This window comes from Marmota flaviventris, chromosome 1, assembly GCF_047511675.1.
Source record: "Marmota flaviventris isolate mMarFla1 chromosome 1, mMarFla1.hap1, whole genome shotgun sequence".
Taxonomy (NCBI): domain Eukaryota; kingdom Metazoa; phylum Chordata; class Mammalia; order Rodentia; family Sciuridae; genus Marmota; species Marmota flaviventris.
Window position 1 is genome coordinate 15,864,347 of NC_092498.1, and position 17,324 is coordinate 15,881,670.

Sequence of the window (17,324 nt, forward strand, 5' to 3'; positions counted from 1 at the left end):
AGGCAATGAGAAATCAGATGATCCTATGTGGGCCCCAATTTGGCTGTTTTTTATACCATAGTACACTGAGACACAGTTCCACTATCATGAAGTATCATACTGAGATTTCCCAATTGTCTTTTTGAAGAATTTCTAATTTGGCAACAAGAGTTTCTTACTGTTGTTATCTTTTTTTTTTTTTTTAAAGGGCTTATTTCCTCTCTGATCAATGGTTCAGTTATTTTATTTTGGGATGATGGGAGGAAAACCTTTTTCTTTTTCTAACTTGAGCCCACTGGGGCCCTGCAAATTAGAATAGTTCACAAGAACTCTCAGAAGCTTCCAGTGAGGGGAAATTCAAGGACTATTCTGAGGTAAAGATTTACATATCTCAATACAACAAAAGCAGGAATGGGGGTTAGGGCTTCAACAGGAGATTGTGGAAAAAGGCCCTTGGGCTTTTATTTATTTATTTATTTTTAATGTTAATGGAAGGGTGCAGTGTCTCCCTGGCAGCTGAGAACGCAGGAAACTTCTTACTGGGGCGTTAATGGCTGCATTTTCCGGAGGTTCTGCTTCAGTCAGATAAGGGTAGAAGTTAAGACAAGAGTTATTTCTGCACGTTTTATAGCTCAAAGGCTTTCTCTTAAAAAATCCATTCCAAGTTTGGGGAGATGGGTGGTGGGAGGTCACCGATTTTACATTATGTCTGAGCACGCCCACTTGTGACTTCTTGCTATGGGAGATTAAGCAGTGGTGTGGGGCACTTAGGTTGGCGATTATAGGAAGACCAGAATGGGTCAAAAGTGGTTCTTCACAAAGTCCTCGACACAGAAAGCATGAATGAAAGAAAGAAAAAGTAATAATCGCTGTCTTTTAAGAGGGGTCGGTGGTGTCGGAAAAAGTGTGCACACAGTCCTAGATCAGGCGCATGGCGATCTGGGCCCCCGGGGCCAGATTTTGGGAACCTCGGTGTCATCTGGGCTCCACTTGACGGCAGTGCGTATTTCTCAAGTTACTTTCTCAAGTACAAAGTGAGGAAAATAATTTTTAAATCGTGGAGTGGTAGCGAAGATTCTCTATCACCGGAGGTACAGCCCAGAAGAAGCGCTCGCTAAGGTCAGCTCTTTCCGGGGATGGGTGGGGCAGAGAACTAGAGGACGCTTCAAGTGGGCCATCAAGACGCGTCATCGCCTTTGGGGCTGGTTTATAAAAGCCCCCACCAGAGCCCCAGACCATTTTTACTTCCTCTTCGTTCCGAGGAGGCCTCGCGGTACCCTGCTGGGGAACGACCCTCGTCGAACCTAGAACCGAGAGGGGACTGCCCTCGCGCTGCTGCGTCGCCAGTAAATCTGCCAGCGCTTGTTGGCTGTTCACTCGATCGCTCGCCCGCTGACTTTAAATCCGACCCAGATCTAACCGAACCGAGGACGCCGTCGGTGTGCCCTGGCCTCCTGACCCTAGAGCCTAGCTGGAAACCGAAACCGCGGGACTCGGCGTACGGCACCGCCCGCGGCCGCCCCCGGCACACTTGTAAGTTTCGATTCTCCCCGGAGCCGAGTCCCGCGCGGCGGCCAGGCCAGCGCACCGAGCGAGCAGGCGAGCGCGCCATGGCTGACCCGGAGGTGTGTTGCTTCATCACCAAAATCCTGTGCGCCCACGGGGGCCGCATGTCCCTGGAAGCGCTGCTCGACAAGATCGCGCTCTCCGAGGTGCAGCTCTGCGAGGTGCTGGAGGCGGCCGGGCCCGACCGCTTCGTGGTGTTGGAGACCGGCAGCAGGGCCGGCGTCACCCGGTCGGTGGTGGCCACCACTCGAGCCCGGGTCTGCCGTCGCAAGTACTGCCAGAGAGCCTGCGAAAACCTGCATCTCTGTAAACTCAACCTGCTGGGCCGGTGCCACTATTCGCAGTCGGAGAGGTGAGTGCTCGTGGAGGGAGGGCGGCTCCCTGTGGCCCTGATCCGCCGGACCGTGGGGACCGCTGCTCCCGGAGAGGCGCGACCTCGACAGGGCCCTGCAACTTTCGGCCTCTTCCTCCATCCTCTCACTCCTCTGCTTCTGGTGGAGAGCCCCTGCTGCGCCCGCGATCCCACCCTTGCGGTTCTATTCCTTCCAGTACCCCCAGACCGTTCCTTGAACATGGCCAAAGCGATATTCCCCAGTAGAAACGAGGCTCACCCGCTGCCCTGTTTTTGCCCTGAATCCTAACAATACAGACTTTGGAAAGGCAGGTTTGGGAACGTAGGAAAATACCTCCACTTTCTGGCGTCTTTAAACTTTTTTTCCTTTCTGCTTCCCTCGTCTCTGGACAGGTTGTGTCTTCCAGCAGCCCAGCCGCGCTGCGCACCTGGATCGGCTCCTTGGCGGAAGCCGCGGGGCTCTACTTGGTCCTCGATTCCTGGCCGCCTCTATGCCCTCAGTACCGCTTTTCTCCTATCTGGAGCGTGGCCACACCACCTGGCCTGAATGGTCCCTTTGGAGGTTACCTCGCCCAGCCTCCTTTCCCGCCGTCTGCGCGGTGGCCCAAAACGTTTACCACCCTTTCTCAGGATCACTCTCTCAAATAGTTTTGAAATGATGCGGTTTACTTCTCAAGTTGCTGCTTTTGTTTGTTCTTTTATGCCTTCTAAATATATATATTTATATGCTTATAAATATATAACCTTGGGCTTAACCCATTTAGTTGTCTTCCAAATCTCTCCCTAAGAGAGCTCACTCCTATGGGGTCAGCTGTCATATCTATAAAGATGGCTTCCAAATATGTATCCACTGCCCAGACCTGTCTTCTGAATCCAGTTTTTCCATCTCTGCCTCTGAGCAACAGCTGCCCTCGGGCCAAACTCCCTCCAGGCAGGCTCTCTGACTTTCCTCATAACTTTTTGTTTTTTTTTTAATTTTAATTTTTATAGCTTTATTTTATTCATTTATTTTATTTTTTTTATGTAGTGCTGAGGATTGAACCCAGGGCCTCACATGTGCTAGGCAAGTGCTCTACCACTGAACCACAACCCCAGCCCTAATTTTTTAAATATATATTTTATTTTAATTGTAGATGGACACAATTACTTTATTTTATTTACTTTTATGTGGAGCTGAAGATCGAACCCAGGGTTTCCCATGTGCTAGGCCAGCACTCTACCACTGAGCCACAACCCAGCCCCCCTTAACTTCTTAATCCTCTTCCTTCACATACTAGATCACCAAACCCTTTTTTGTGAAGTCTCTCATTGCCTCTCAGCTCATCTGTCTTTTCCAAAAGAATGCCTTGTTGAATTAATGAATGGTTTTTAAGGCTGCATTTTTCTCCTGAATTTTTCTGTCCCTAGGTACTTCTACTCAATTATTTTTTCTTTACTTTCTTTTCTCTCTTTCTTTTTTTTTCTTTCTTTTCTTTTTTTGCATGGAGAGCTGGGAATTGAACTCAGGGGCACTCAACCACTGAGCCCCATCCCCAGCACTTTTTTGTATTTTGTTTAGATACAGGGTTAGAGCCTGGCTGCCCCATCCCCAGCACTTTTTTGTATTTTGTTTAGATACAGGGTTAGAGCCTGGCTAAATTGCCGAGGCTGGCTTTGAACTCTCCATCCTCCTGTCTCAGCCTCACAAACTGCTGGGATTATAGGTATGTGCCACGGTGCCCAGCTCAATTATTTTTTCTTGATAGAGTACTTTCACACTTGACGTACTTAAAAACGGTAAGTGGTACCTGTTGTCCAAAATGGTGGTCGTTAAACTTTGGTCATGCGTTTACTAGTAAAACATACTCTAGTCATGCACTTCTGCACAAGCACTGGCCACAGGCATGCTCGGCAATGTCTATAGATGTGGACCTTATCAATTGCATCCAGACATTGCCGAGCATGCCTGTGGCTACTGCTCCTTAAAACCCCTCAAACATGTAACAAAACAGGCAAAGGAGGTGTATTTCAAATGGACTAAGTAGATGAGGTAATTTTTTAAAAAAATTTTTATTTGTTTATTTCAGCTTACTCTAAATTTTTTAAAAATGTGCTTGAATATGTGCTCCCTTATTTAAATATTTACTTAGTATGTTGTGAGGCAACAGTTTGAAAGTCTGCTTCTGAGATGTGGGGAATTATTTGTCTAGAGACAGTCATCTGAGTCACCAGCAACAAGAAATCACCCAGGATGAGAGGAGGGGAAGTGGGTAGATGACAGAAAAGGAAGGAACATTCTAGAACCATCCTGAATAACAGGATTGGAAGGCTTTGTGATCTTTTTTTTCTGTTCTTATCTGCTCTCTAATGAAAAATTCTTCACTAGTTTGAATTGACTTTTTAAGTTTAATTTTTTCTTTGGAGTTTTTCAACATACTCAGAAGTGGAGAGAAGACTGATGAGCCCCATGTATGTTTGTACCTATCATTTTGGATTCAACAGTTTAAAATATGGCTAGTCTTATTTCATTTATTCAGTCTTCCACAGTTGTCTCCAATGTGTTGTGTTGAAGCAAATTCCTGCAGTTATTTGCTTCATAATGACTTTCTTACCTTTAATAGATAAGAAATATATTAACATAATCACAGCAAGATGATCACATTTTACTAAAAATTATAATTTTATTATCATCTAAAACAAGTTGGTATTCACGTTTCCTTGATTGTTTTATAAATCCAACTTGTATTTCCAGGAAACAAACCTATACATACAAATCCATAATTGTTTTCAGATATTATGTATCTAATATGTTTAGACACTTTGTTTCAATTTGTTGTACACAATATATTTAGGATTTTTCATTTTATAGATTTTATTTTATCTTTTTAAAAATTTTTTTGACCTGGTTTGAAATGCAAAAAACATGTTAAATTCCTAAAGTGTGTTGGTAACCTGCACTATTCTGTATTTTATTTTATTTATTTATTTTTTAAAATATTTTATTTTTTTAGTTGTAATTGGACACAACACCTTTATTTCACTTATTTATTTTTATGTGGTGCTGAGGATCGAACCCAGGGTCTCGCACGTGGGAGGCGAGCGCTCTATCGCTGAGCCACAACCCCAGCCCACTATTCTGTATTTTAAAACATTATCTATAATTTAGGGACTATTTTGTCTGTACAAATTTTTAGATGGTCCCTCCAAAGAGGGAAAAAACACGATCTGTTTTTTCTTTTTTTTTTTTTTTATGTACCATTTAAATTTATTTGTTTATTTTTGAACAGGTTCATTCTTGCAAATATTCATAAATTCATTCAATATATACAAAGACTAGACAGTTAAAAGTAAAACTCTTAATTCCCCCTGTTTTCTTATTTCCTATTTACTTTGTGAGCTTTATCTACAGTTACTAGTTTGTTGTATCATTCCAGAGAAACTCTGTAATTTAGAAAGTGAATATAAAATTAGATAGTGATAGATGGATAGATCTGGATAGATAAATATTCTGGTTCGCTCAGAATAATTCCAAGTGATGCCCATTGTTACAGAGTAACTATAAAGGCAGCAGAATACAACAGACACTAGTATGGCAATATGTAAATCAATGGATGTGTAACTGATGTGATTCTGCAATCTGCATATGGGGCAAAAATGGGAGCTCACAACCCACTTGAATCAAATTGTGAAATATGATATATCAAGAACCATGCAATGCTTTGAACAGCCAACAATAAAAAATTAAAAAAAAAAAATGCCTTTTTTTTTTTTTTTCTCATCTCCAATGCTTCTTTTAATTTGGTATATATTTTTTTTTTTTTAATTTTTTTTTATTGGTTGTTAAAAACATTATAAAGCTCTTGACATATCATATTTCATACATTAGATACAAGTTGGTTATGAACTCCCAATTCTACCCCAAACACAGATTGCAGAATCACATCGGTCACACATCCACATTTTTACATAATACCCTATTAGTAACTGTTGTATTCTGCTACCTTTCCTATCCTCTACCATCCCCCCTCCCTCCCTGTTTTTTCTTTTTTAATGGAGTGATAAAAATCTTATTTCTTACATTTGTTGGTTTAACTATATATAAAATTTCCTTTTATATTGCTATTGAATTTAGGGATTACACAGAACTTTGTTTTCTAAAAAGTGATACTTGCAAGTTTGAGGATTTTCTTTGTGAATCATTGGCTAATGACTTCTGCTAATCAATCAATACCCATATTGAGGTTACCATTCAGTTCAGTAAACTGCTCTATGTTTACATGGAGATAATTTGCCTTTTGCTGGATAAAACTTCCTCTACAGTACTACTGTTTTAAATAGGATTTCTCCTATTCTGTAGTTTCTCTTTCCTTTTGCATTGCTTTGAGCCATGCATTTTAGTTGATAGCAAGGCTTGATTAAGTATTGTATAATTATTTGTTCTGGTACATCAGTTTGAATATTTCTATTTGTTTTGCTGAAATATTTTCCCACACATGAAGTTCAAATCCCAGTTCTGACACAAACAGTAACTATTATTTATTGAACAAATAATTATGTACCAAGCTCTATGAAAGCCACAGTAGAGACAGTATTCAAATTTTTTATTAACTTAATTTAATTTATTTATTTATATGTGGGGCTGAGGATCGAACCCAGCACCTCTCACTTAATAGGGGAGCACTCTACTGCTGAGCCACAACCCCAGCCCCTAGTATTCAAATTTATCTTTTTAGTAATTTCTAGGGTAGATATTATAAACCCCTGTTTTTTTTTAATAATTATTTTTTAGTTTTCGGCGGACACAACATCTTTGTTTGTATGTGGTGCTGAGGATCGAACCCGGGCCACACGCATGCCAGGCGAGCGCACTACCACTGGAGCCACATCCCCAGCCCATAAACCCCTCTTATGAATCTTGGACATAGAGGTCTTTAGAAATTTACGAGAGAGAGAGAGAGAGAGAGAGAGAGAAAGGAATTTACTAAAGATCACCTAGCTGGAAGAATTAATATTTGAACCTGATCAGTATGACTTTTTTAAAATATTTATTTTCAGTTATAAGTGGACACAATATCTTTATTTTTATGTGGTGCTGAGGATTGAACCCAGTGTCTCACACATGGTAGGTGAGCGCTCTATCTCTGAGCCACAATCCCAGCCCTCTTTCCATTGTCCAGTTTCTGTATGAAGCATGACCTTTTATTAATTTAAGTTATTATTTGCAAGCATGGCTTTTGTTTAACTGTTTAAACTAGGCTGTGTGAGTCTTTGACTTGCTTTGTGGTTTCTGCCAATGTGGGTGTTTCCTCTGTGCTCTTTCCTGTTTGTATGCCTTTGCCTTTCCCTTTTGGGTGGGGGTGGGTAGATGGGAGAAGGACCCATCGGCTGTTTCATATTGAAAGAAAAATACTGAAATGCACAAAGAATAGTATGACAAGCATCATAGTATACACACTCTGAATATGTAGTAGAAATTATATAAGAGAATATATAAAGGAGAGGGTGCATGGGGATAGGAAAGATGGTGGAATGAGATGGACAGCATTACCTTAGGTAATGCATGAAAGGTGTGACTCTGTTGTGTACCGGACAAATGAAAAGTTGTGCTCCATTTATGTAAAATGAATCAAAATGCATTCTGCTGTCATCTAAACTAATTAGAAAAAAATTTGAAAAAGGATATATAATCTAATAAGCTTATAACACCTCTTAGCATGAATGTTTACACTTTTAATTTCTCCTATTTTTTTTTTTTTCTTTTTGGTACTGGGGATTAAACATGGGGACACTTTGCCACTGAGCTACATATCTAGCCCTTTTAATTCATTTTTAACTACTGAATAGCATTTCATCATATGACTTACACTACAGTTCAGTTAACTATTCCCCTGGCAATGGATATTTACAGTTTCTTGCTCCAGCAAACCATACTGCCAGGAATACACATGGGTCTCTAGGTGCTCATGGCAACAGCATCCCTAGAGCAGATCATTAGGAAGTAGAATTGCTGGGTTGAATGGTTATACAGCTTCAAGTCTTCTGACAAATCAGAATTAAATGTGGTTATACCAATCTATATTTGTGTGTTTGAGAGTCACAGTTTCTCCATTTTCTTAAGTTGCCGAGGCTGGCTTTGAACTTGGTGATACTCTTGCCTCAGCCTCCTGAGCCACTGGTATTGCAGGTGGGCACAATGTAGTTTTAATTGTTAATATGTTAGTGGCTCTGGGCCCTTTATTTAAAAAAAATATATTTTATTAGTTGTTGTTGGACCTTTATTTTTATGTGGTGCTGAGAATCGAACCCAGTGCCTCACGCACTCTAGGCAAGTACTCTGCCACTGAGCCCCAGCCCCAGCCCAAGTAAGATAATTTTACAAGGCAGGTAATATGCCTTAAAAAGGCCCACAGCGGCCTGGGCTTGTGGCTCAGTGGTAGAGTGCTTTCCTAGCAGAAGTTGAGGCACTGGGTTCAATCCTTAGCACCAGATAAAAATTAAACATAAAATAGAGGCATGTTGTCCATCTACAACTATAATTTTTTAAAATTGTCTTACTTGATAATGCTGCTTTGCATTTTATTTTTTGGTCATCTTAGTGCTCTCTTTCTCTTTATTTTTGTTTGTAATAACCTTATTTATTTGCCATTTTAAAAAATAGCTAAAACTATTTTAAAGTGATTAATTCAGAGTCAGTAAGCACACTCATGATGCGGAACCATCATCACTATCAAATTCCAGAACATTTCCATCACCCCCAGCAGAATCCCCACACCCATCAGCCATCACTTCTCCCTTCCCAGCTCCTGGCAACCAACCTCTCAATCTGTTTTCTGTCTCTATGGATTCTGAACTTTTCCTATAAATGGAATTACTTAATATATGTCCTCTTGAGCCTGTTTTATTTCTAAGTATGACATTTTCAAGGTGTGCATTTATTTATTTATTTTAAATATTTTAGTTTTTAGTTATAGTTGGACACAATACTTTTATTATTTATTTTTATGTGGTGCTGAGGATTGAGCCCAGGGCCTCACACGTGCTAGGCAAGCACTCTACCACTGAGCCACAACCCCAGCATTTTACTTGCCCGTGAGCCCTGTTGTTTGTGTGAAGGTATTTACCCAGGAATCTTCCTGGAAGTTCTTTCTGTTACTAATTTGCACTGGGTAATCTTGCTCCCAGGGTGGGAGCCTTGGAGACGTGCTGTTTTCTGCAATATCATGACACAAAGGGGTACACCTTGTAAGAGTCATTTGGGAATTTCTGTTCTCTTTTCAGGTTTGCTTCAATTTTTTTTTTTTTTTTTTTCATTTTAATGTGATCCTATTTGACTTTCAATGTCTGTGGTGTTCTGCAGAAATTAAACTAAGAAACTCAATGGGATTGTAAGGGGTACTGTGAACCATGATGAAATCTTATGTAGTGACAAATAAGCACCCAATAACAAAATAACTACTTTTTTGCAATAATGTAACAATGGCAAAAAAATAAACATTTAAAATAAGTGATGTTTGTTGCCCATCCGTAAAATGGGTCTGATTTTCTTGCTCTTTTGACCTTATTGACTTTCAAACGGGAATCTGTGATCTTTGCCTGCAGGCTACTTTGAAATAGCCAAGGCTCCAAATGAGTGTGGAAAAGGAATCAAAGATTTTAGGAAGACCTAGGAGTTGAGGCCGAGTGAGAAATCAGAAACCAAGTTGGAGCAGGTGTTGGAGAAGAAAGTAGAGACCCAGCTTTTGATCTTTTAACTATTTTCCATACAAAAAGAACTTAAATGTTTCAGACCAACTTGATGCATTAAGTTAAAAGAGGTCTTTTAGGCCCTGTGTAGTGGTGCAGGCCTGTAATCCCAGTGGCTCTGGAGGCTGAGACAGGAGGATCGCAAGTTCAAAGCCAGCCTCAGCAATGGTGAGGAGGTGAGGAGTTAAACAACTCAGTGAGACCCTGCCTCTAAATAAAATACAAAATAGCTGGGAATGTGGCTCAGTGGTTGAGTGCCCCTGAGTTAGTTCATTCCCTGCCACGCCCCCCAAAAAAGTCATCCACAGCAAATTAGCGAGGCTCTAAGTAATTTAGTGAGACCCTGTCTCTAAATAAAGTATAAAAAGGGCTGGGGGTGTGGCTCATTTGTAAGTACCCCTGGGTTCAATCCCCGGTACAAAAAAAAAAAAAAAAAGAAAAAAAATTAAATCAACTGTATCAAGGTAAGATTTATATTGAATAATATATACCATTTTTTAAATATTTACTTTTTATTTGTAGTTGGATACAATACCTTTATTTTATTTATTTTTATGTGGTTCTGAGGATCGAACCTAGGGCCTCGCACTTGCTAGGCGAGCGCTCTACCACTGAGCCACAACCCCAGCCCTAAAATATACCATTTTAAAGTGAAGAGTGTAAAGAGTCCTGACAAGTGGACACACACCATGTTGCAAGACTGCAAGAAAAGGTATGGAGTGTTTTCATCAGCACTAAAGGTCTTGTTGTGCTTCTTTTCAGTTAACTGGTTAATCCCACCCCCACCAGTTCTTTCAGTCCAGGCCATGATTTCCTGTTTTCTTAGATTAAAAAAAATAAATATAATGAGCTGCAGCATTTCCCCCTCTCCCTGACAGATTGTTTTGAATAATGTCCAGGTGTACAGGTACTCAGTTTTCAAACTGTGCTTCTCGAACTTCCATGTGCCTGTGAACCAGGTGGGGAGATTACTGAACCGTGGGCTCCTGAGTAACACAGGGGAAATTCTGGTTCAGAAGGGGTGGGTGCAGCCCAGAAGGATTCTTTTGCAGGGGTCCAAACCACACATTCAGAAACAAATGGTACCCTGAGAGGTGCTTTCTGGCCGATTGCTAATGCAGTGTTACGTGCTTTCCCAGCTTGAGGAAGTAAAAGAGAAATGATTTGTTTGGAGCAGAGTGAACAAAAGATTCAAAAGTAGTGCTTTCTCAAATGTTAAGGTGACCTACCTGTTACTCTATGTGACATAACCAAGACACACAGGAAACCTCTAGCATTCTGGCCAGCTGGCAAGTGTTCATTCCCCTTCCTATCTCGCTAAAATGGAACCCTCAAATACTCTTAACTGGTTATTAATCTTTCTCTCTAGTTTGTTTTATTATTAATCTTAGCTTTCAAAGGAATTTATATCTGGGTGGGGAGAAGAGACATGTGACAGGAGAGGAGGCTTGTGTGACCTACTTTCGCTAATCATCCAGACTTCTGGCAACATTGCTACCACCTCCTGCCCTTTACTCTCTTCCCTTCCTAGGCTTTCTCTCAGTCCTTCTGTAGACTCCCGGTGATGTTGGAGTCACTTGCAAACACCTTTCAAAAACACTGATGTCTGGCTCCTGCACCTAGACATTGTGATTTAGTTAGCAGATGAGTTGGGCGGGGCAGGGGGGGGGCGGGTCTTGATTTTATTATTTGTTGATCATTTCTTTGTGGTGTTGGGGTTGCACCCAGGACCTCAGGCAGGGTAGGCAAGAGCTCTATCACCGAGCTACATTTTACAAACGTTGTACTAGGCAGCAATGTTTGCAAATCACTAGAGAAATGTCCAGATCGGGGAGTTGTCCCCAACAGAGAGATGATGTTTGGTGGCACCAATGCTATTTGTCCCACTCTTGGTGCAACTGTAGAACCTGCACAGATTTTGAGCCTTTTGTCCCCACCCCGCACCCCTACCCCCATCCTTAGTGGGCCTGGATCCCCTCCTGTTGCCCTCTGCCGTCTCTGGCCTCCTTGGTGTAGTCCTCTTCCCAGGCAGAGACCTGCAGCTCGGGCTGGGCCACACTGCAGTGATGGCACGGCTCCCTTCTCTGTGCCTAGCAGCTGCCTGTATTGCAGTGTGGTTTAGGCCAGTGCTCCCAGCTCCACCTTTGTCTCCCCTCCACGGCGTCGGGGTTCTGTCTTGGCCACTCTGTTTCTCCCTGCCTTCCCAGGGGTTCCAGCTGCAGCGAACCATCCTGACACTTTCATAAGACAACAATCTAATCTTTTTAAAAAAGACTTTTAATTTTTTTTATTTGTTCCAATTAGTTATACAGGACAGCAGAATGCATTTTGATTCACTGTACACAGAGCATAATTAAATTTTTCATTTCTCTGACTGTACCCATATATAGAGTGGCACTACAAGTTGCACCACACGTACAGTCATACATGTACCTACGGTAATGATGTTCATCTCCTTACGCCATGTTTCCTGTCCCCAGGCTCCCTCCCCTCCTCTCTCTCCCCTTTGCCCAATCAAAGTTCTTCCATTCTCCCCATGCTCCGCCCCCCATCAGCAATCTAATCTTGAACATGAGAAGTACCAACATAAAGAGAATAGTGGCCTTAAAATGGTACTTTATTAGGGTTGTTGTTATTTTATTTACTTATTTTGGTATTGAGGATTGAACCCAGGGGCACTTAACCACTGAGACACATCCCCGCCCCTATATTTTCTTTTGAGACAGGGTCTCACTAAGTTGCTTATAGGGCCTTGCTAAATTGTTGAGGCTGGCTTTGAACTCACAATCCTCCTGCCTCAGCCTCCTGAATTGTTGGGATTACAGGTGTGTGCCACCACACCCAGGTAGGGTTGTTTTTTGATTGCTGACATTCTATTCCTATTTATTTATTTATCTATTGTTGTAGATGAACAGGATACCTGCGTTTCATTGATTGATTGATTGTGGCGCTAAGGATCAAACCCAGTGCCTCACACATGCTAGGCAAGCGCTCTGCCACTGAGCTCCACCCCTAGTCCCCTGACATTTTATTCATTAGAATAATGTTCTGTAGATTTTATCTTCCACATATCCTGGTTCTTTCTCTACCTGGCTTATATTATGGTGAACTATTTCCTGTTTTCTACAGAAGTCAGCTGTTTTCATCCACCCGTTGGGTATGGGGGAAGAGAAGGTTGAGGAGGAGAAAGGAAAGGGGTATTTCAATACCAGTTACTCTCCAGATTCTCTTGGTCTGCTGTTGAGCTGGCCCTGTGTTTACTTGATTTGCAAAGCCCAAGGGCTCAGAGGTGAACATCCAGTTTAGGAGCCTAACCCAGAATCGAATGTGACAAGCCCAACCAGTGATTCTGAGCCCTGACTGCACATTATAATCACCTGGGGTCCAGCTCTGCTCAAATTAAACCCATGTCTGAGGGTGTGGCCCAGGCAGGGTCAGGTATTTTTAAACACTCTCTAGTTATTGACCCGTGTTGTTGGGATAAGAAGCACTGTGGAGCCTGGCTTTTTGGTTGGCACCCTGAGGGGGGACGACAACACTTTTTTGCCTGATTTAAAATAACTTTTTTTTTTTCCTGTGCTTGGAATGGAAAAGTGAAAAGGTCATTTGTTTTTAGGTCTTGGGCCTGGGATTCCTGAAAGAGGGACTATTCTGCCTCTTTCAAGGCCATCTCTAATCCTTTGTTTAAAAGTTACCATTTCCTATCCCAACTCCTGCAGTTTGCTTGAAGTTTATCAGCTCCAAGTACACCCAGAACTCTGCAAGTGTTTGCTTGGTCCTGGGCAACTCTGGGAACCCGGGAGTCCTGCGGCTCTAATCAACCTTCTGTAGGGCCCATTGTTCCCTTGTGGGAGGCCCCTTGAGCCCCTGATACTCTAGTGTGCCCTAGAACTCGCACGGTGGGTCATCTGGGAGCTTGCCACACACTCAGTTCTGAGTGCCCCCAGACCAGTGATTCAGAAACTCTGGGGCTGTTTTTTTTTTTTTTTTTTTTTAAATTTAGAGACAGGGTCTGACTGAGTTGCTTAGTGCCTTGCTAAATTGCTGAGGCTGACTTTAAACTTGTAATCCTCCTGCCTCTGCCTCCCAAGCTGCTGAGATTACAGGCGTGTGCCACTGCGCCTGGTTGTTTTGTTCTAACAAATCCTCTACATGATCCCAATGAATGCTAAAAGTTTTTAATATCACTGGTAGGTCTGGGAGGAGACCCCCACAATTTGCTCCTGTACTATCTCAGGTTGATGCAGAGGAGGCTGTACCCAGGACCACACTATGAGAAGTATTAGTCCTCAAGAGGCCAGTGTAGATCCAGGCACATTGGTGCACATCTGTAATCTCAGCAGCTCTCAAGAGGCCAAGGCAGGAGGATTGCAAGTTCAAAGCCAGTCTCAGCCACTTATCAACAACCTTAAGGAACTTAGCAAGACCGACCCTAACAAAATAAAACAAAAAGGGATGAGGATGTGGCTCATGATTAAGCGCCTCTAGGTTCAATCCCTGGTGTGTCGTACCCCCCGACCCCACCGCCGCAAATAAAAAAGGCAGTAAAGAGGAATAGTGGCTTCAATAATCCAGAATGGTAATTTTTTTCTTTTTGATTTAGAAAAGTCTCAGATCTGTTTTGTTTTGTTTTGTTTAGATCAGAGTTCAACAATCAGATCTCCCCTTATCTGAGTCACCCTTAACTTCTCATCTTTCTTCGGTTTTCCAAAGTAGGATTATTTTGATGGCTAAATTAAGTAACAGATGTAAAGTTCCTGTCACTCTGTGCTTGCCCCCAAGTAGAATGTGAGTACAAATTTCCCCTCCTTGGTGGCTGATCAATGTGCTGCAATTAGGGCAAAGATAAAACCCCTAAGAAGCAGTTGGGGGACGTCTGGGGAATGTGGAGAAACAGTGGGCCTACCAGGTGTAGGGCCACCAGGGGTAGGGCCACCAAGGCTAGACATACATGTTGCGGTTTGAAACTGGTTTTAAGTAGATGGAATCTGAAGGAATAAGTAGTTTGCTGGAGGCCTGAGACAAGAAACGAGAAGTGTAACTGGGCCATCACTGGGGCAATGTCTGGGACACCAGCCAGTGCAGTGCATGCTAGATGTGACTCTTCCTCCAGACACAAATGACCTGGGTGGGCTTGGAAAGTCCTAGACACTCAGGGTTCTAGGCAGATCCCCATTAAGCTGCCTGGCTGCTTTTGGGTTTTTAGAGAAAGCGGTGAGTTCAGGGACCTTGGGAGTGACATGTCCTTGGTGAGGACAGGCACAACCAATCCTGCATCTCCATGTGACCTGCAGAGATGCCATCATCTGGGCTCCATGTTCCGGATGTCTGGACTGGAGCCCAGGGGAAAGTAGGGATTCCTTATTCCAGTGGCCAACAGTTAATCAATGTCTCAGAGCCAGAGGGCAGAGCCTTAGTCTGTCCATGGGAGTGTTTTAGTGATACCATTTTTCAGATCAATATTAACAGGAACATTGATGGCAATGTCCTGGGAACCAGGGAGTGAGATGCCTCACAAGGTCTGGTCAAGATATGATGGAGCCATTTCTGCTTTGACTCGAGGCAGCGGGAGACTACCTGTGGGTGTGGGGCAGTGAATGATAAGGCAGAGTCTTAGCCCAGCTGCAGGGGGTTTGGGGAGGTGGAGATTGGTGGGGAGCAGTTATCTGAAACCACAGAGTAGAATCCAGAAGTCAGCAGATAGTTGAGGTCCTCCTTATCAATGCTGAAAGCCAAGGTCATTGGTGGAGAAAGCAAGGAGAAGCCTTGCCTGGGAAAATGGCTGGGGTAGAGGCTGTTGCCAGAGACAGACCAGCTGCCCTTGAGCTGTTCATGAATCGTGGTACATGGGATGGCTGGCCAGGGCGCCAGAGCTCAGCAGGTGGCTGACAGGGTTGTTGATTCTGTGGCTTTTTTTTTCTTAGAAGTTCTATTGCTAGATCTGAAGGCAATTCCGGAGGGTTTCAGAAATGTTTCACACACAGGCAATATTTGGATAAAGTGACCTTTAACAATTAATGCTTAGAAAATAACTTTTGTCTAGATGTTTACATTTTTGAAAAATCACCGATTTCAATAAGGTCATTTTGCATTTCTGTTTATCAGCGACAAACAACTAAAAATAATAGTGGCATCAGATAATATTTAATATTTGGGAAAAAGGAGACGATTATTAAAGGAAAATTTTTAATTAAAAGTTGAGAAAACAGAACAAGGCTTGAAGCAGTAGAGAGGTATCTTGGGTTCCTGAATCAGAAAATTTAAGGTAGTTAATACGACATGTTTAATATGCAGTGGGATTTATGGGGTTAACAGAAATAAGATCTCTGTTATGCTGTTTTGTGGAAGTTGACAAAACTTTGATAAAATTTTAAGGAGAAACAGTTAAGCACACTGAAGCAAAAAGGAGTAAGCTAACAATATCCTAAATTACAATGTTTAAAATATAGCATAAAAGACCTTTGAATTATATGGTATTATGGTATTGGTTTCAAAGTAAAATGGCATAATGATAAAACAAACACGTGCACACACACACAGTAGGGGTTCCAGTAGTTTTAAACTTTATAAAAGGTTAACGTACAATAGTCCAGGATAACAAGAAAGGAATCATTTAATAGAAGTTATTGAGAAAAATTGATACAAAACACATATGTCCCACTTTGACAATCTTTGTCATTAATAAGCTTCAGATATTTTAAAGAATTAGTATTGAGCTGGTCATGGTGGTGCAAACCTATGATCCCAGTGCTCTGAAGGCTGAGGCAGGAGGATCACAAGTTCAAAGCCAGCCTCAATAACTTAGTGAGGCCCTACACAACTCAGTGAGACCCTGTCTCTAAACTTTAAAGTATAAAGGGCTGGGATATGGTTCAGCGGTTAAGCACCACTGGGTTCAATTCAGAGAGAGAGAAAAGTGGTGTACATATGAATTATTTTCACAACTGTTAAACAGTAGGCTAAATTATGAGTGGTGAATGGGGAAGACCTGATTGTATCAATATTTAGCAATGACAACCGTAATCAATTCTCAATGAAAAAAGAAATGCAAAACTGTTTGAAATAAACAAGATAGGTAAAATGAATATTAAAGAAACATAAAGAACCTTTGCAAATCTGCAGATCTGTATCTTTATTAGGTAAACAGTTAAAGAATAGAAACAAATAGTAATGAGAGGAAACACAAGCTTCACACCTACATTTAAGAATATTTCAGTCGGGGCTGGCATGCCTGGCATGCGTGCGGCCCAGGTTCGATCCTCAGCACCACATACAAACAAAGATGTTGTGTCTGCCGAGAACTAAAAAATAAGTATTAAAATTCTCTCTCTCTCTCTTTTAAAAAAAAGTCTTGCTCATAATAAAAGTGGGTATTAGTAAAAGTATGAGTTTACTTTATACTTACTGAAGTAGTAAAACTGATAAAGTCTATGTTAATGTGCTTGTGGGGAAATAGACACTGCCAGATGGCTGGCATGTCTTACAGAGACCAATGGATCAAAGTGAAACATAAGCTGTCAAGAAAATTACTGTATCACTTGAGGCAATATTCCCAAGGGAATAGCTCTCAAGGAAATAATGTAAAAAAAGAAGGCTATTTGTACACAGATAATTGCATTTCCACTACTTAAATAGTGAAAGTCTGGGCCATTACTTGTCTGTCAATTTGATTATGGCTGTCCAAACTAGAAAATTTTAATAGGCC

The 17,324-nt window shown here is 41.8% G+C and overlaps 1 protein-coding gene across 1 annotated transcript in view; it reads left to right on the forward strand.

Moving 5' to 3' along the window:
• Positions 1-1,077: 1,077 nt before the first annotated feature.
• Positions 1,078-17,324, forward strand: part of Zc3hav1 (zinc finger CCCH-type containing, antiviral 1) — a 54,064-nt gene continuing 37,817 nt past the window's right edge. The window contains exon 1 of the mRNA XM_027952177.3: positions 1,078-1,897. Coding sequence (XP_027807978.2) covers positions 1,590-1,897 — 308 coding nt within the window. The 5' untranslated portion in view covers positions 1,078-1,589. The remainder of the gene's footprint in view (positions 1,898-17,324) is intronic.